Source organism: Aethalodelphis obliquidens, unplaced genomic scaffold (genome assembly GCF_003676395.1).
Source record: "Aethalodelphis obliquidens isolate GAN/ISIS:26980383/991018 unplaced genomic scaffold, ASM367639v1 scaffold56, whole genome shotgun sequence".
In the NCBI taxonomy this organism is placed as follows: domain Eukaryota; kingdom Metazoa; phylum Chordata; class Mammalia; order Artiodactyla; family Delphinidae; genus Aethalodelphis; species Aethalodelphis obliquidens.
Genome location: NW_020838000.1, coordinates 10,447,447 through 10,466,624, shown reverse-complemented (window position 1 = coordinate 10,466,624; position 19,178 = coordinate 10,447,447). Strand labels below are relative to the sequence as shown.

At 40.5% G+C, this 19,178-nt stretch overlaps 2 protein-coding genes across 6 annotated transcripts in view; one reads left to right on the top strand and one right to left on the bottom strand.

Moving 5' to 3' along the window:
* Positions 1 to 804, bottom strand: part of HACL1 (2-hydroxyacyl-CoA lyase 1) — a 46,901-nt gene extending 46,097 nt beyond the window's left edge. For 2 of the 3 annotated variants that reach the window (XM_027086576.1, XM_027086579.1), the window contains exons 1-2: positions 594 to 710; positions 336 to 440 (exon numbers count right to left, since the gene is read on the bottom strand). In XM_027086576.1, coding sequence (XP_026942377.1) covers positions 336 to 440; positions 594 to 683 — 195 coding nt within the window. In that variant the 5' untranslated portion in view covers positions 684 to 710. Of the gene's footprint in view, positions 1 to 335; positions 441 to 593 lie in introns of all 3 variants that reach the window. The other variant, XM_027086578.1, reaches the window with a different exon arrangement.
* The window catches only part of BTD (biotinidase), a 60,192-nt gene continuing 41,775 nt past the window's right edge, over positions 762 to 19,178 (top strand). Inside the window, exon 1 of one of the 3 annotated variants that reach the window (XM_027086581.1) lies at positions 762 to 865. The gene's annotated coding sequence lies outside the window, so the exon portion shown is untranslated. Of the gene's footprint in view, positions 866 to 895; positions 1,054 to 19,178 lie in introns of those variants that run through there. The other 2 variants (XM_027086580.1, XM_027086582.1) reach the window with 2 other exon arrangements.

The following is a 19,178-nucleotide window of genomic DNA, read 5'->3' as shown; positions in this document are numbered from 1 at the left end:
CCAGGTAAATGTCCCTTCCAATTCTGACACTCTAGACTAGGCAGAGTACAATACTGTATACTGTAAGAGCATGGACTCCAGACCCAGAATACCTAAGTTCAAATCCTGGCTCTGCCAATACCAGCTGCCTCCTTGAGCAAGTTTCTTAACCCCTCTGGGTCTCACTTTTCTCATTTGTAACTAGGATTAACAATGGTTCTTGCCTCCTAGGATTGTTGTGATTGATACGTGTAAAGTATTAGAGGCGAGATAAGCGGCGACTGTCCGCAGTGAAAATTTGCCATTATTATTACTCATCCCCAATCTTGCATTCGGCTCTCCAAGTCCATACTTACCGCCTGCTCGTTCCTCATCCCGATGTATCTGATGCCCATCTCCTGGGCAGCAAGGGCGATTTCGGTCACCGGGATGCCTACGATGCCAAACATGTAATTCACATCCTGGGGGCCAAGAACAGAGAAATGAGGCCGCTAAAAGGAAAACCTCCAGCAAAGCTCCCCCCTGCCCTCCCCCGCCGCTCTCCCGTTTCCAAGACAACGTCTCGGCCCCGTCGGCTGCCGTAGGAGCCTTTCAATCAGGAAGGTCCAGCACACCTGTGTTTTCAGGGCCTGGGCGACGACTTTAGCACCAGACACCAGCGTCTCGCGTCCGTCGCTGCTTTCTGCCAAGTTACTTTCCGACATCTTCCACCTGAAGTTCGAGGCCCTCTCGCAGTGGACAGCAGGCTGACGCGAAGTCACCCAGCCAAACCAACGCCGGAGACACCAACTGTGGGGCCGCTTCTCTGAGTGAGGAGGAGGGCGACCCACCGCTTTAAACGGCGGAGAGGAGGAGGCGGGGCTGAAACCAGCCCGCTCGGGGTGAGGTGAGATGTAAACACACTCTCTCTCCTGCCACAACCTGGCCCTTTCCCCGGGCCCTCCATTCGCGGCCGGCAGAGTGTCAGGAGGAGGCGGGACTAGCTGGAGGCGGAGGCCTGTGCCGAGCAGGTGAGAGGTCGAACCGCGGAGGCCTGTCGCCTTAGTCCACCACCCGGAGCCATTTCGAGACTGCGTAAGGCGGGTGGTACTTACGCAGAGTCCGGGCGGAAGGGGGCTAGGGGCTTGGGCAGAAGGGGACGTGGCGCGCGCTCCCGGCCCCGCCCCTGGCCTCGGGGCTCTGGGGGCTGCGGGCTGGTTTCGCAAAGGCTGCTGGGATGCGGATGGCTGGTTGCTGCCGGTTGTACGGCGAGGTCGTGTTTGGGTTGCGTGGTCATTCTTCCGCGTCCCTTAAGTTCGAGGATTTGACTTACACGCTTTTTGATTTGTACGCTCATATTTTTGTGGCTTTGCAGTCCGTGAAGATTAATACCCGTCAGTTAAATCCGTAAGCGGATGTGTACTCTGCGTCGTGTCTTAGAGGAGGACACGGAATCTCCCAAGCGAGAGATAAAGTAACTTACCCAGAGCCATTGGACCAGACTGTGCTTCAGACTAACAATCTTGGGCTCTATTCACTGTTAAGCCCTTTGGCCACAGGAGATAAGAGGAGCCCCTTGAGCCTAGTTACTTTTGACCGTTATTTTCTCTAACCCTTGCCAATAACCCTCCACTCTTGTCTTTACAAAGTCAGGAAATGGGGGTGGGTTGTGATGCTTAAAAGTCAGTCCCTCACCACAACCAGCTCCTGCAGCTGAGAACCTTTTTTTAAAAAAAAAGTTTACTGATTAAAAAAAGAAAATCAGTAGTTGATTTACAATGTGTTAATTTCTTCTGTACAGCAAAGTGATTCAGTTATACATATATATGAATTCGTTTTCTTTTCCATATTCTTTTCCATTGTGGTTTATCACAGGACGAGAACCTTTTAAAATACATTTTTGAGTGAAAAAATGGTCTTACAATGTGTGATTTATGAGGCTATGGCCTCAGGGTCATTAGACCATCTGCTCAGTAGCAAACAAAATCGCCAATGGTAAGGAAGAATGGAACTTTAAATTTTTGACGATCTGGAGTGTTTTAAAGCAAAAAGACCAGTAATATGTGGAAAGTAAAAAAACAAGAAGAGAGAGGAGTGGGTCATGGGTAGTAAAATGAATGAAAAGCATTAGAAGTGAAAGGATTTCTAAAGACAATGGGACCTTCCAAAAAGGTTTCCCCTCAAATTTCAAGCCCTAATGCCCACCCTGGCCCCCTTGGATATGGGGACCTAGCCTAAGGTAGTCCATCTAAGAGGGGGATTTCTTTGAAGTCTCAGAGTTCATCTAGAAAATAAATGCAGATCTTGAATTGTATTCCAGAATCTATCCATATTTTAATATAAAAGTGATCTTTTTATTGAGGTAAACATACACGTAAATGTACAGATCTTAAATGAGTTTTGACAGTTGTATATACCTATGTAACCACCACCCAAAATACAAATGACATTTTAAAATATTTACCTGTCAAATAAAATTGACATTCCAGAAAGATGCACAGTGCTCTTTGTGTGGCTTTGAATAGTCCTTGGTACAGTGTCTCCTGTCCCTGTTTGAGAAGCATAGACCCTATACCTCTGTACCATGTGGGATTGTTTATATCAGTACCTGTATGACAGTTTCTATCCCCAAGCCTCAGAATCACTAGGAAAGCTTTTTAAACAAACAGTTGCTTGGGCACTACCCCACATCTTCTGAATCAGCATCTTAAGACAAATTAGGCACCTGTATTTTTTTTAAAGCTGCTACCTAAATTTGATTTGCAGCCTGACTTGAGAACCACTAGCTCTGTACTCATGCTAGAGGCATGAGTTAATAATTAAATGTGTGATTGCCTGTTACCAAAAACTGTTGCTTAATTTGGATTTATGGGTTCAAGGCTGGTTTGACATCAGTAGCACAGACCATGTAGATGGCAGTTAGTCAGTTCATGTGGACTTGTGTTCAAAGAAGAACTGTGTTCTTCTGTCCCAAAAGAATCACTGACAGAATCACTCAGTATAAAGTGAGAAAACTAAACTATGAATTGGAACAAATTCCCTGAATTCAGAATAACCAATTGTGCAAAGGGACAAATTCTCAACTGACTGGACTCTGCCCTTTAGCAGAGGGAGTCGGTGAGACTGTTGAAATTTGCTTCACCTTACAGCTTTGAGTTCAGGGCCCAACATTCCATGGTTCACTTGGGTCTGATGATTCAGCAAAAGTGCTGAGAGTCTCACCCCAAGATTTGCAGGCACTTGGAGCAACTGCTTTCAATCCAACGGCAATGACAGGATTCCAGGATTCTTTTGTAACTTACCCAAGGCCTTTTGTGCAGACATTGTAAGCGTTAACCACATTCTTTATTACTTTCATTGGTGGTAGGCATGGAATTTTATTTGTTTTGCCTTGTTTGTTTATTCGTGGAAAGAGGTCAAAGGAGGAGTAAGTCTAGGTTTCTTCTTAACAGAAAAGGCTAAAGTAATGATTACATGCTCTCCAGAGAGCATACTGGTTACTGTATTTGTGGGCTCTGGACCTGAGATTATGAGGGAGATATTTGGTGGCTTTCTTACATCTGGGCAAAGAGAACATCCAGGCAACCAGGTCATTTCCTTAGAGTTGCAAAATAATACCTGGAGAAAATATACTTGCTAAAGATTTAAAATAGGCAGCTTCTATAGTAACTTCTTAGGCCCCAGAATTATGTTTTAATGGGTAAACTAACTGCTATGAGGACATAAATGATTTATGTCAAATGGCTTAGAAGTCATAACATAGTATTTCTCCATATGCAAGTACTCCACACTCGGAGGTGGCCTGTGGCCCAGGGGTTGGTCAACCATCACATATGAAACATGGTATCAGTTTTTAAATGTTTTCTGTTTTCATTTGTTTCTTCTGTTTTGCCATCAGCTTTCATTACAGCCCCTTCCTTTAGCTTTTTTTTTTTTTAAATCTATTTATTTATTTATTGGCTGTGTTGGGTCTTTGTTGCTGCCTGAGAGCTTTCTCTAGTTATGGCAAGTGGGGGCTACTTTTCATTGCGGTGCGCGGGCTTCTCATTGCGGTGGCTTCTCTTGTTGCGGAGCATGGGCTCTAGGCACACGGGCTTCAGTAGTTGTGGCACGCGGGCTCAGTAGTTGTGGCTCATGGGCTCTAGAGCACAGGCTCAGTAGTTGTGGCGCACGGGCTTAGTTGCTCTGTGGCATGTGGGATCTTCCCAGACCAGGGCTTGAACCCATGTCCCCTCCATTGGCAGGTAGTTTCTTAACCACTGCACCACCAGGGAAGTCCCGATATTTTTTTAAATATATTTTTTATATATTTATATATACTTAAAGATGTCATTTATGACATCTTTCAGACACATGAATAAGAACAGAGATTAACACACACCCATGTGTCCAGCGCTAGCTTAAGAAACACTTAACAAATAGAACAAAACCCCTATGTTTCCTTCCCCCATCACATCTCCTGCCCTGTGCCATAGAGGTAGCCACTATCTTGAATTTGTTTATAATTCCCACTTGTGCATTCTTTAGGTGATTGGCATTTAGGTTGTTTTAAGTTTTTTAGTGTTATAAACAGTTTTCTTTGAATATTCTTGCATGTCTCCTTGTGCACGTTTTTTTTTTTTTTTTTTTTTTGCGGTACGCGGGCCTCTCACTGTTGTGGCCTCTCCCGTTGCGGGACGCGGCCATGGCTCACGGGCCCAGCCCCTCCGCGGCATGTGGGATCCTCCCGGATCGGGGCACGAGCCCGTGTCCCCTGCATCTGCAGGCGGACTCTCAACCACTGCGCCACCAGGGAAGCACATGTGTGAGTTTTTATGTATATGTATCTAGCAGTGTTATCAGAGGGTAGGTTCTTATCTCATAGCAGAAAGAATTCAGAGATGAGACAGGGAGGTCAAGAAAGCAAAGTGAGGATTTATTTAAGAGAAAGTATGCTCTCAAGGGGAGAGCAGGCAGTCTCAGGTGAGTAGCTGCACTGAGTTTCTTCAGCAAGCTGGTTTGTGGGGCATAGAAATGAAGGGGTGGAATATTCACTGGGGAGGGAAGGGGTGGGTTCATATTCCCTGATTTTCCTCCCAGCTCCACCTTCCCAAGGGGAGGAGGGATTTCTGTCCTTATTTAGCCTTGATCAGAAGTGTCATGACATTGGTGTATGATGAGTACTTCTTATCTGTGAGGCTAATTTTATTGTAATGAGGGCATAGTGAGTGAAATGTTACATTCAGACACTGGAGATTCCTGCCTTTCCCCACCTTTCTTTGTCTCCAGGACACTTATCACCCCCCAAATGTGTAGTTTCCTGTCAGTCTGGAGGTTCCTGCTTTTCTTTGTCTGCCCAAGGACCCCCATTGTTTACAAGATGTGTGGTTTCCTGCCATTTGGCCCTTGCCCCTCCTTCTCTGCTCGTATCTAGCTAACTGCCTGCTTTAACAGGGGTGGGTCATCAATTTTACTAGATATTACCAAATTGGTCTCAAAAGTTATTGTACCGGGCTTCCCTGGTGGCGCAGTGGTTGAGAGTCCGCCTGCCGATGCAGGGGACACGGGTTCGTGCCCGGGTCCGGGAAGATCCCACATGCCGCCGAGCGGCTGGGCCTGTGAGCCGTGGCCGTTCAGCCTGCGTGTCTGGAGCCTGTGCTCCACAACGGGAGAGGCCACAACAGTGAGAAGCCCGCGTACCGCAAAAAAAAAAAAAAAAAAAAAAAAAAGTTATTGTACCAATTTATACCTCTAACTTCTGTATATAAGAACTCCCCTTTCTCTGCACCCTCAATTGTGGAATTTAAAATTTTTTGCCAATTTGATGGTTGTGAAATAGATTTTCATTTCCATTTCTCTGACTACTAATGAAGATATCTAGGTATAGATTATATAGTTATATATTTGGATTTACCATTGGGATTTCTGCTGTGAATTACCTGTTTATATCTTTTGTCCTTTATTGGATTGTTTATCTTTTTCTTATTTATCTGTACATGTTCTTTATATATTCTGGATACTTATTCTTCGTCTTTTAACTTTGTTACTTTTGAGGTACAAAATTTTGTGTTTTTCCGGTGTGTGGTCACAACTGACAATTTTGTTTTTCGGCTGTGGCGTGCGGCTTGTGGGATCTTAGTTCCCCAACCAGGAATTGAACCCACGTCCCGTGCAGTGGAAGTGTAGAGTCCTAACCACTGGACCACCAGGGAATTCCCACAACTGACAATTCTTTTCCTTTATTTTATACTCTTTGTATCTTGCTTGAAAAAACTTTCCCTAAACTGAGGTTATATGGAGTTTTTTTTCTATATTTTCATTAAAAAGTTTAGTTTTTTTTAATATTTAAGCCTCTTGGTCTACCTGAAATTGATTTATATATATGATGAGAAGTAGCAATCCAAGGTTTTTTTCCATATAATATATATATCAATTAGATTTTGATGTGTAATTAACCACTCTAAAACTCAGTGACCTAAAACAACCACCATTTATTTAATTTATAATCCTGTGAGGCTGGGCTCAGCTGTGTCTGTGATCAGTTGCTAGTCAGCTAGGTCACTCTGCCACTGGAAGTTGACCCCCGGTCCCCAGCGGTGGCAGGCTTATCCCCACTGTGCCATATATCTTTCATCATTCAGCAGGCTTCCCTGGGCTTCTTTTATTGGCAGCAGGTTGCAAAAGGGGACAAATCCCATGGCAGAAGCCTTTGTGTGCCCATGTTTGCTAACATCGCATTAGCCAAAGTAAGTTATAGGTAGAGCTCAGTCTCTGAGTGGGATGGCATTAATGTTACATGATAAAGGAAAATGAACACAGAGAGAGGAATAATTGCTAGCCATTTTTGTAGTCAATTTACTAAACTACCTGTTGTCCAAGCACCTTTGATGGTATAGTTCATTCTTATCCCACTGATCCATGTTATCTATCAAGTTGCCATATATGTGTGGTCTGTCTCTGGACTCTCTGTTCTTTTCCTATCCCAACACCAGTCCTACACTATCTTAATTTCTATATTTTTAAAATAAGTCTTTATTTTAGGACAAGTCCTACTTTGTTCTTTTGAAACCATCTTATCTATTGTAATTAGTTTCCTATCACTGCTGTAAAAAATTACCACAAAATGAATGGCTTAAAACAACATAAATTTATTATTTTAACAGTTCTGTAGTTCAGAAATCTGAAATGGGGTTCACTGGGATAACAGCAAGGTGTTGGCAGGAGCACGTTCCTTTCTGGAGGCTCTAGGAGAGAATCCATGCCTTTCTCCTTCTAGCTTCTAGAGGCCTCTCAAATTCTTGACTCCATCTTCAAAGTGAGCAGTATCAGGCCAAGTCCTTCTAATGCTGCCATCCCTTCTTCTGCCTCCCTCTTTCACTCCCAAGGTTGCTGGTGATTACATTAAGTTTACCGGGATAATCTCCCTATCTCAGAGTCAGCTAATTAGCAACCTTAATTCCCCTTTACCATGTAACCTAACATACTCACAGATTCTGGGGATTAGGATGTGAACATCTTTGCGGGGCCATTATTCTGCCTCTAGGTTTATTCATAGCCTTTTTCTCTTTCGTACATATTATAGAATCAGTTTCTCGAATTCCATGAAATACTCATTGGAATTACATTGTTCATAAATTAATTTGGATAGAACAGTATCTTTATATTGAGTCTCTCTTGCCATGAGCATTATATATCTCTCCATTTATTTTACTCTTCCTTAATCTTTTAATTAAAATCTTTTCTTATGTTTATTTCTAAGTATCTTACTGTTTAGTTATTTGCATTTTCTAGTTTTGGGGAGGCCAATGTATTAGAATGCAATTAATTTTCTTATGCTGGTCTTAAATTTAACTACTGTATTTTCTTATTAATTATAATTTGCTTATAGATGCTCTTGGGTTTCTTTGTAGATAATCATATCATTAATGAAAGTTTTGTTTCTTCTTTTCCTATTCTTATATCTTTTATACTTCTTTTTCTTTTTTTAACATTCCTAAATTTATTTTATTTTTATTTTTTAAAGGTTATACTCCATTTATAGTTATTATAAAATATTGGCTATATTCCCTATGTTATACAATATATCCTTGTAGCTTACTATATACATAATAGTTTGCACCTCTTAATGCCCCTTCCCTCTTCCCTCTCCCCACTGGTAACCACTAGTTTGTCCTCTACATCTCTGAGTTTTACTTCTTTTTTGTTATATTCACTTGTTGTATATATTCATTTGTTTATTTTTTAGATTCATTTGTTGTATTTTTTAGATTCCACATATAAGTTATATCACACAGTATTTGTCTTTCTCTGACTTATTTCACTTGACATAATACTCTCCAAGTCCATCCATGTTGTTGCAAATGGCAAAACCGCATTCTTTTATATGGCTGAGTAGTATTCCATTATGTGTGTGTATGTATGTGTGTAGGCATATACACACAGACACCACATCTTCTCTACCTGTTCATCTGTTGGACGCTTAGGTTGCTTCCATATCTTAGCAACTGTAAATAGTGCTGCTGTGAACACTGGGGTGCTTGTATCTTTTTGAAATTAGCGTTTTGGGGTTTTTTTAGATACATACCCAGGAGTAGCATTGCTGGGTCATATGGTCGTTTTATTTTTATTTTTTTGAGGAACCTCCCTACTGTTTTCCACAGTGACTATACCAATTAACATTCCCGCCAACAGTATACAAGGATTCCCTTTCTCCACATCCTCACCACATTTGTTATTTGTGTTCTTTTTGATGATAGCCATTCTGACAGGTGTAAAGTGATATCTTATTGTGGTTTTGATTTGCATTTTCCTGATGATTAGTGATGTTGAGCATCCTTTCATGTGTTTGTTGGCCATCTGCATTTCTTCTTTGGATATACTTCTTTTTCTTATCTTATTGCACTGGCTAAGACCTCCAGTACAATATAGATAAGCGCTGATAAGTCACGTTTTAATTTCCTTTAATTTATTAATGTGGTGAATGAAGTTGATACACTTTCTCATATTAAATGATCCATCATTCTTGTGATAAACCCAACTTGGTCATGATGATTTTCTTCTTAGACATTGCTTAGTTAGTTTGCTTTTTTTTTTTTTTTGCTGTATGCGGGCCTCTAACTGTTGTGGCCTCTCCCGTTGCAGAGCACAGGCTCTGGACGTGCAAGCTCAGTGGCCATGGCTCACGGGCCCAGCCGCTCCACGGCATGTGGGATCCTCCTGGACCGGGGCACGAACCCATGTCCCCTGCATGGGCAGGTGGACTCTCAACCACTGCGCCACCAGGGAAGCCCCCTATTTTACTTTCTTAAACTATCCTTATCTAGCTTGGGTTTCAAGGTTATACTGTCTTTTAAAATTTTTCAGAATAGTTTGTATAAAATATGTATGTATAAAAAAGATACAGTATGTATCTTTCCCTTGAATGTTTGGGAGAATTCCACTGAAAAATATACCAGTATTGGTGCCTTTAGAGAGTCTTTGATAATTTAATTTTTCTTTTTTTTTTAAGATATATTTTTTTGATGTGGACCATTTTTTTTTTAAGTCTTTATTGAGTTTGTTACAATAGTGCTTCTGTTTTGGGTTTTTGGCCCCAAGGCATGTGGGAACTTAGCTCCCCAACCAGGGATCGAACCCGCACCCCCTGCATTGGAAGGCAAAGTCCTAACCACTGGACCACCAGGGCAGTCCTGATAATTTAATTTTTCTTGGGTAATTGGTCAACTTCATTTTTCTATCTTTTTTGGACTTAGTTTTGGTAAGTTTTATTTTCCTAGAAAATTGTGTATTTCATCCACATATCCCTTTAACATAGATTTGTTCTAGGGCATCCAATAATCAGTTCTAAAATTTTTGTTGTAATCACAGTTATGTTCCCTTTTAATTTTTTCATATTCATGTGTGTATTTGTTTACTTTTCTCCTTGATCAGTCTTGATGGAGTCTTGTTTATTTCATTAGTCTTTTCAAAGAATCGTTTTGTATGCAAGCCTTCTTGGCAAAATGGCCACTTCAGAGCTGAGCCAGGAAATGTACACAATAAGGTTGGGACATCTTTTAATGTTAGATTACAAAAAAGGTATCAGAAACTATTAGGGTAATGTAGGATGAGTTTCAATAATGATAATAATTGCAATGGAAAGAAATCCATGAAATATGTTTAAATCCATGAGTTTATAATACTTTTAAAAAATTGGTCACCTTCGGAAAATAATAGAGATACCAGTTTCGTATCTTGAAAACTGATTTTTAAAAGAAGGGGAGGGACTTCCCTGGTGGTGCAGTGGTTGGGAATCCACCTGCCAATGCAGGGGACACAGGTTTGAACCCTGGTCTGGCAAGATCCCACATGCCGCAGAGCAACTAAGCCCGTGTGCCACAACTAGTGAGCCTGCGCTCTAGAGCCTGGGGGCCACAACTACTGAGCCCACGTGCCACAACTACTGAAGCCCACATGCCTAGAGCCCGTGCTCTGCAACAAGAGAAGCCACCACAATGAGAAGCCTGTGCACCACAAGAAAGAGTAGCCCCCACTCACCGCAACTAGAAAAAGCCCGCGCGCAGCAACGAAGACCCAAGACAGCCAAAAACAAATAAATAAAAAATAAAATTAAAATAAGTAAATAAATAAAAATAAAAAGAATGGGAGAGAAGCAATCCCACTCCTAGGCATATACCCGGAGAAAACTGTAATTCGAAAAGATACATGCACCCCAAAGTTCATTGCAGCACTATTTACAATAGCCAGGACATGGAAGTAACCTAAATATCCATCAACAGAGGAATGGATAAAGAAGATGTAGAACATATATGCAATGGAATGTTACTCAGCCATAAAAAAGAACAAAATAGTGCCATTTGCAGCCACATGGATTGACCTAGAGATTGTCATACTGAGTGAAGTAAGTCAGATACAGAAACACAAATATCATAAGATATTACTTATATGTGGAATCTAAAAAAAGGGTACAGATGAACTTATTTACAAAACAGAAGTAGAGTCACAGATGTAGAAAACAAACTTATGGTTACCAGGGGATAAGGGGGCAGGGATGAATTAGGAGGTTGGGATTGACATATACACACTACTATATATAAAATAGATAACTAATAAGAACCTACTGTATAGGACAGGTAACTCTACTCAGTACTCTGTGATGTCCTGTATGGGAAAAGAATCTAAAAAAAGAATGGATATATGTGTATGTATAACTGATTCACTTTGCTGTATACCTGAAACTAATACAACATTGTAAATCAACTATACTCCAATAAAAATTAAAAAAAAAAAAGAATGGGAGAGAGAATCTAGCATTTATCCTGCCTTTCCTTTATGAACTGTACCATTAGATAACCAAATAGTAGATAAAATAAAATACCTCTTTTTGAAAAGTATTCCAATTAATGAATAAAAATGAAATGATAGAATTAGAATACCAGCATTTTGCAATCCCCAACAAATAGAAAATAGTATTAAGGGTTAATGTTTTGTACTAAGATCATAAAAAGAAAGTCAGACATAAGCCTCATGTTGAAAGAACATACTACCACCCATAGTCTTCCTAAAGGGATGGAACCTGAGTCCAGTACAATCTCTGGATTCAACTGTCGATTTGCAAGAAGTACCAAGGAAAGGGGAAAAGTTTGTATCTTACCATGTATGTGCAAGCAAAATGCATTCTATTGGAAAATCTACAGGTAAAATGACCAGGCTTCTCCAACAGGCTGATTTTAAGGAAATAAAAGGAATGGAAAAGGAACCTATAGATTAAAAGAGACTTAAAGGATATATCAATTCTTTTTAATTGGGAAGACTAAAGTATACTGCCTAAGGATATACATTAGGTGATAAAGTTTTATTTATTTTTTAAAGGAAGTGATAACTATAAAAATCAGGGTAATGGTTACTTGGCCAATTATGGGTAGAATTACCAGATTTAGAAAAACAAAATGAACAAAACAGGACACCCAGGACTCTCAGCTAAATTTGAATTTCAGGTAAATAATGAATAATTTTTCAGCGTATGTTCCAACATCCAAACTCAAACTTAACTGTGCCTCCTGTATTTTATCTGGCAAAATCTTGATTTTATTCAAGATGGTAATGCAGCTTACTCCCCAGCCTTCCTTATAGCTCGGAGTGGTCGTGAGTTCCCTTGTTGGCCAGAGGAATTTTTGTTTTTTGGGCCACGCTGCGTGGCTTGCAGGATCTTATTTCCCTGACCAGGGATGGAACCTGGGCCACGGCAGTGAAAGTGCCGAGTCCTTACCACTGGACTGCCAGGGAATTCCCTGGCCAGAGCAATTTAAATGAAGTCAGTGGGCAGGGCTTTGGGGAAAGCTGATTGAACAGATACCCTCCTACTCTTCCACGCAGCATGGCATTGGGCTTGTAGCAGTCTTCTTGTGACCACGAGGTGACCCTGAAGACGGTAGCTGCTGCATGCTGAGGACAGAGAAGCACAGAGAGGAAGATCCGGGATTCTAGATAACATCGTGGAACTTTGTTATATTTTGTTACCAGAATTTCCTCACTTCATTAGAAAAACTTTTCTTCTTTTACTATGTTCTGGTACACTGAGTAGCATTGGGATTATCTGCTCCTTTATAATTAGGAAGAATTCCTCTGGAAACTGTCTGGGCCTGCTTTGAGGGTGGAGGATGGAAAGGGAATAGTTGTATGATAACTTTGTTATTTCTTCTGTGATTGTTGGCTTGATTCAGTTTTCTCTTTTAACTGGAGTAAAATTTTTTTTTTGGCGGTACGCAGGCCTCTCACTGTTGTGGCCTCTCCCGTTGCGGAGCACAGGCTCCAGACACGCAGGCTTAGTGGCCATGGCTCACGGGCTCAGCCGCTCCGCGGCATGTGGGATCTTCCCGGACCAGGGCATGAACCCGTGTCCCCTGCATCGGGAGGCAGACTCTCAACCACTGCACCACCAGGGAATCCCACATCTGTGAATTTGAATCCTAAACCCACATAAGGCAACCTTTGTTATAACTTCTCAGGGGATACTTTTTCCCCCCTTCAAAACCCAAGATGAGATGTACCAGTTTCTATGTCAGATAGTTACTTTTGCTGGCAGGCAGGTGTTTATATGTTTGTCTGACATCATTATTGCATTATTGCACTGGGTATTGCATTATTATTTGGGTAATATCATTATTACCCAAAGTTTGTAATTTACATTAGGATTCACTTAGTGTTATATGTACGTTTTGTGGGGTTTGACAAATGTATAATGAAAGGTATCCCCCACTCTAGTATCATACAGAATGGCTTCACTGCCCTAAAAATCCTCTGTGCTCCACCTGTTTAGCCCTCCCTTCTGAACTTTTTACTGTCTCCACAGTTTTGCCTTCTCCAGAATGTCATATAGTTGAAGTCACACATATATACCCTTTTCAGATTGGCTTCTTTCACTTAGTAAAATGCATCTAAGTTTCCTCCATGTCTTTTCATGGCTTAATAGTTCCTTTCTTCTTAATGCTGAACAATATTCCATTGTTTGGATGGACCATGGTTTATCCATTCACTTACTCTCAGTTGCTTCCAAGTATTGGCACTTATGAATAAAGTGGCTGTAAACACTTACGTGCAGGTTTTTGCATGGACATAAGTTTTCAACTCATTTGGGGAAATACAGGTGTATGGCTGCTGGATCACATGGTAAGAGAACTGTGTGTTTAGGTTTTAAGGAACTACCAGTTTTTTTCCCAAAGTGGCTGTACCTTTGTATTCCCACCAGCTGTGAATGAGAGTTCATGTTGCTCCACATCCTTGCCAGCATTTGGTGTTGTCAGGGTTCTCAGTTCTCAGTTTGGGCCATTTATTAGGTGTTTAGTGGTATCTATCATTGTTTTAACTTGCAGTTTCCTAATGATACATGATGTGAAGCATCTTTTCATATGCTTATTTGTCATCTATATATCTTCTTTGGTGAGGTGATTGTTCAGATCTTTTGCCTATTTTAAATTGATTTGTTTGTTTTCTTATTGTTGAATTTAAGAGATCTTTTTATATTTTGGGTAACCATCTTTTATCTTTTGCAGATATTTTCTCCTAGTCTGTGGCTTGTCTTATTCTCTTGACATTGTCTTACACAGAGCAGAAGTTGTTGTTTTTTTTTGTTTTGTTTTGTTTTTAATTTGAGGTATAGTTGATTTACAATGTTGTGTTAATTTCTGGTATACAGCAAAGTGATTCAGTTATACATATGTATACATTCTTTTTCAATATGGTTTATTACAGGATATTGAGTATAGTTTCCTGTGCTATACAGAAGGACCTTGTTGTTTATCTATTTTATACAGAGTAGTTTGTATCTGCTAATCCCAAACTCCTAATTTATCCCTCCCCTACCCCCTTTTCCCTTTGGTATTCATAAGTTTGTTTTCTATGTCTGAGTCTGTTTCATAAATAAGTTCATTTGTGTCATATTTTAGATTCCACATACAAGCGATATCATATACTATTCATCTTTCTCTGTCTGACTTACTTCACTTAGTATGATAATCTCTAGGTCCATCCATGTTGCTGCAAACGACATTATTTCATTCTTTTTTATGGCTGAGTAGTATTCCAGTGTGTGTGTGTGTGTGTGTGTGTGTGTGTGTGTATGTTTGTATGTATGTATATATAAGACATCTTCTTTATACATTCATCTGTTGATGGACATTTAGGTTGCTTCCATGTTTGGCTGTTGTAAAAAGTGCTGCTATGAACATAGGAGTGCATGTATCTTTTTGAATTAGTGTTTTCTTTGGATCTATACCCAAGAAGGAATTGCTGGATCATATGGCAACTCTGTTTTTAGTTTTTTGTGGAATCTCCATACTGTTCTCCATAGTGGCTGCACCTATTTACATTCCCACCCACAGTGTAGGAGGGTTCCCTTTTCTCCACACCCTCTCCGGCATTTATTTTTAGACTTTTTAATGATGGGCATTCTGGCCAGCGTGAGGTGATACCTCACTGTAGTTTTGATTTGCATTTCTCTAATAATTAGCAATGTTGAGCATCTTTTCACGTGCCTGTTGGCCATCTATATGTCTTCTTTGGAGAAATGTCTATTTAGATCTTCTGCCCACTTTTTGATTGAGTTATTTGGGTTTTATTGTTATTGAGTTGCATGAGCTGTTTGTATATTTTGGAAATTAAGCCCCTGTCAGTCGCATCATTTGCAAATACTTTCTCCCCGTCCATAGGTTGTCTTTTCATTTTGTTTATGGTTTCCTTTGCTGTACAAAAGCTTATGAGTTTGATTAGGTCCTGTTTATTTTTGCTTTTATTTCTATTGCCTTGGAAGACTGACCTAAAGAAACATTGGTGTGATTCACATCAGAGAATGTTTTGCGAGAGAACTCCTATGTTCTCTTCTAGGAGTTTTGTGGTGTCATGTTTTATATTTTAGTCTTAAAAATTTTTGAGTTTATTTTTGTGTATGGTGTGATGGTATGTTGTGACTTCATTGATTTACATGCGGCTGTCCAGCTTTCTTAACACCACTTGCTGAAGAGACTGCCTTTTCTCCATTGTAAATTCTTGCCTCCTTTATCGAAGATTAATTGACCATAGGTGTGAAACTGCACACCTCAGATTGGGACTCGAACACAGCCAAAACCCAGATTGGGACTTGAACCCACTCTCTCTCTCTCTCTCTCTCTTTTTTTTTTTTTTTTTTTACATCTTTATTGGAGTATAATTGCTTTACAATGGTGTGTTATTTTCTGCTTTATAACAAAGTGAATCAGTTATACATATACATATGTTCCCATATCTCTTCCTTCTTGCGTCTCCCTCCCTCCCACCCTCCCTATCCCACCCCTCTAGGTGGTCATAGGGCACCGAGCTGATCTCCCTGTGCTATGTGGCTGCTTCCCACTAGCTATCTATTTTACGTTTGGTAGTGTGTATATGTCCATGCCACTCTCTCACTTTGTCACAGCTTACCCTTCCCCCTCCCCATATCCTCAAGTCCATTCTCTAGTAGGTCTGTGTATTTATTCCTGTCTTACCCCTAGGTTCTTCATGACTTTTTTTTCCTTAGATTCCATATATATGTGTTAGCATACGGTATTTGTCTTTCTCTTTCTGACTTACTTCACTCATATGACAGACTCTAGATCCATCCACCTCATTACAAATAGCTCAATTTCATTTCTTTTTATGGCTGAGTAATATTCCATTGTATATATGTGCCACATCTTCTTTATCCCTTCATCTGATGGATGGACACTTAGGTTGGATGGATGGATTCATCTGATGGACACTTAGGTTGTTTCCATCTCCGGGCTATTGTAAATAGGGCTGCAATGAACATTTTGGTACATGCCTCTTTTTGAATTATGGTTTTCTCAGGGTATATGCCCAGTAGTGGGATTGCTGGGTCATATGGTAGTTCTATTTGTAGTTTTTTAAAGAACCTCCATACTGTTCTCCATAGTGGCTGTACCAATTCACATTCACACCAGCAGTGCAAGAGTGTTCCCTTTTCTCCACATCCTCTCCAGCATTTGTTGTTTGTAGGTTTTTTGATGATAGCCATTCTGACCAGTGTGAGATGATATCTCATTGTAGTTTTGATTTGCATTTCTCTAATGATTAATGATGTTGAGCATTCTTTCATGTGTTTGTTGGCAGTCTGTATATCTTCTTTGGAGAAATGTCTATTTAGGTCTTCTGCCCATTTTTGGATTGGGTTGTTTGTTTTTTTGTTATTGAGCTGCATAAGCTGCTTATAAATTTGGGAGATTAATCCTTTGTCAGTTGCTTCATTTGCAAATATTTTCTCCCATTCTGAGGGTTGTCTTTTGGTCTTCTTTATGGCTTCCTTTGCTGTGCAAAAGCTTTGAAGTTTCATTGGGTCCCATTTGTTTATTTTTGTTTTTATTTCCATTTCTCTGGGAGGTGGGTCAAAAAGGACCTTGCTGTGATTTATGTCATAGAGTGTTCTGCCTATGTTTTCCTCTAAGAGTTTGATAGTTTCTGGCCTTACATTTAGGTCTTTAATCCATTTTGAGCTTATTTTTGTGTATGGTGTTAGGGAATGACCTAATCTCATACTTTTATATGTACCTGTCCAGTTTTCCCAGCACCACTTATTGAAGAGGCTGTCCTTTCTCCACTGTACATTCCTGCCTCCTTTATCAAAGATAAGGTGACCATATGTGCGTGGGTTTATCTCTGGGCTTTCTATCCTGTTCCATTGATCTATCTTTCTGTTTTTGTGCCAGTACCATACTGTCTTGATTACTGTAGCTTTGTAGTATAGTGTGAAGTCAGGGAGCCTGATTCCTCCAGCTCCGTTTTTCGTTCTCAAGATTGCTTTGGCTATTCGGGGTCTTTTGTGTTTCCATACAAATTGTGAAATTTTTTGTTCTAGTTCTGTGAAAAATGCCAGTGGTAGTTTGATAGGGATTGCATTGAATCTGTAGATTGCTTTGGGTAGTAGAGTCATTTTCACAATGTTGATTCTTCCAGTCCAAGAACATGGTATATCTCTCCATCTATTTGTATCATCTTTAATTTCTTTCATCAGTGTCTTATAATTTTCTGCATACAGGTCTTTTGTCTGCTTAGGTAGGTTTATTCCTAGATATTTTATTCTTTTTGTTGCAATGGTAAATGGGAGTGTTTTCTTGATTTCACTTTATTATTTATTATTAGTGTATAGGAATGCCAGAGATTTCTGTGCATTAATTTTGTATCCTGCTACTTTACCAAATTCATTGATTAGCTCTAGTAGTTTTCTGGTAGCATCTTTAGGATTGAACCCACTCTCTTTTAATTGCGATCACACACCTGGTCCCGGGACTTAAGCTCAGTTTCTTTATGTCTCATTGCAGAAAGAATTCAGTGAGAGACTTTCAGTGAAAGTGATAGGTAAGAAATGGATTTATTTAAAGAGATACACATTCCATAGACAGAATACGGTCCATCTCAAAAGGCGCTGGGAGAAACACACTACACAATATGTGGGCCATCTCAGAAGGCGAGAGGCCCCAAAATATGGGGTGGTTAGTTTTTTTTTTAATTATTTATTTATTTATTTATTTATTTATTTATTTTTGGCTGTGTTGGGTCTTCGTTTCTGTGCGAGGGCTTTCCCCAATTGCGGCGAGCGGGAGCCACTCCCCATCGCGGTGCACGGGCCTCTCACTGTCGTGGCCTCTCTTGTTGCGGAGCACAGGCTCCCTACGCGCAGGCTCAGTCGTTGTGGCTCACGGGCCCAGCTGCTCCGCGGCACGTGGGATCCTCCCAGTCCAGGGCTTGAACCCGTGCCCCCTGCATTAGCAGGCAGATTCTCAACCACTGTGCCACCAGGGAAGCCCTGGGGTGGTTAGTTTTTATGGGATGGGTAATTTCATAGGCTAGCAAGTGGAAGGATTACTCCAACTATTTTGGAGAAGGAGTGGGAATTTCCAGAAATTGAGCAACTGCCCGCTTTTTGACCTTATATGGTTAACCTTGGAACTGTCATGGCGCTGGTGGGTGTGTCATGTAGCTTATGCTAATGTATACAGTGAACATATAATTAGGCTCAAGGTCTCCTGGAAGTGGAATCTTCCTCCATCTTGGACCTAGTTGGTTCTAACCGGTTTATTTTTTATCCAATAGCTATGTCATTCTTTTACAGGTTGTATCCTGCCCCCTTCCCTCCTGTTTCAGGTGTGTGAGTTTATTTCTGGGCACAGGACAGAAGTTTTTAATTTTAATGAAGTCCAGCTTATCGGTTATTTCTTTCATGGATCATGCCTTTGGTGTTGTATCTAAGAAGTCATCACCATACTCAAGGTTATCTAGGTTCTCTCCCATGTTATCTTCTAGCAGTTTTGTAGTTTTACACTTTACATTTAGATCTGTGATCAATTTTGAGTTAATTTTTGTGAAGGGTGTATGTGATGAAATTTATAATAACAAATATATGTTTAGTATTCATCCCCATTTCTATCACAGGGCTCCTAAAACCCTTGGAATTTCCGAAGTGGTAAGGGCAATATGTGTCTTCTGATATTCATAACAAGCCCCTTTCAACCACACCTGAGTTTATGTTAATGTGTTAAATTTTGGAAAGCTCCTAAGTATGGGGTCTGATTGCCAGGGTAATCAACCATGTGATTGAAGGGTTGTAATTTAGCCCCTGACCTCCTGGGAGAGGGGAGGGGATGGAGTTTGAGTTCAGTCACCAATGGCCAGTGATTTAATCAAGCATACCCAAAAAGATGGGGTTCAGAGAGCTT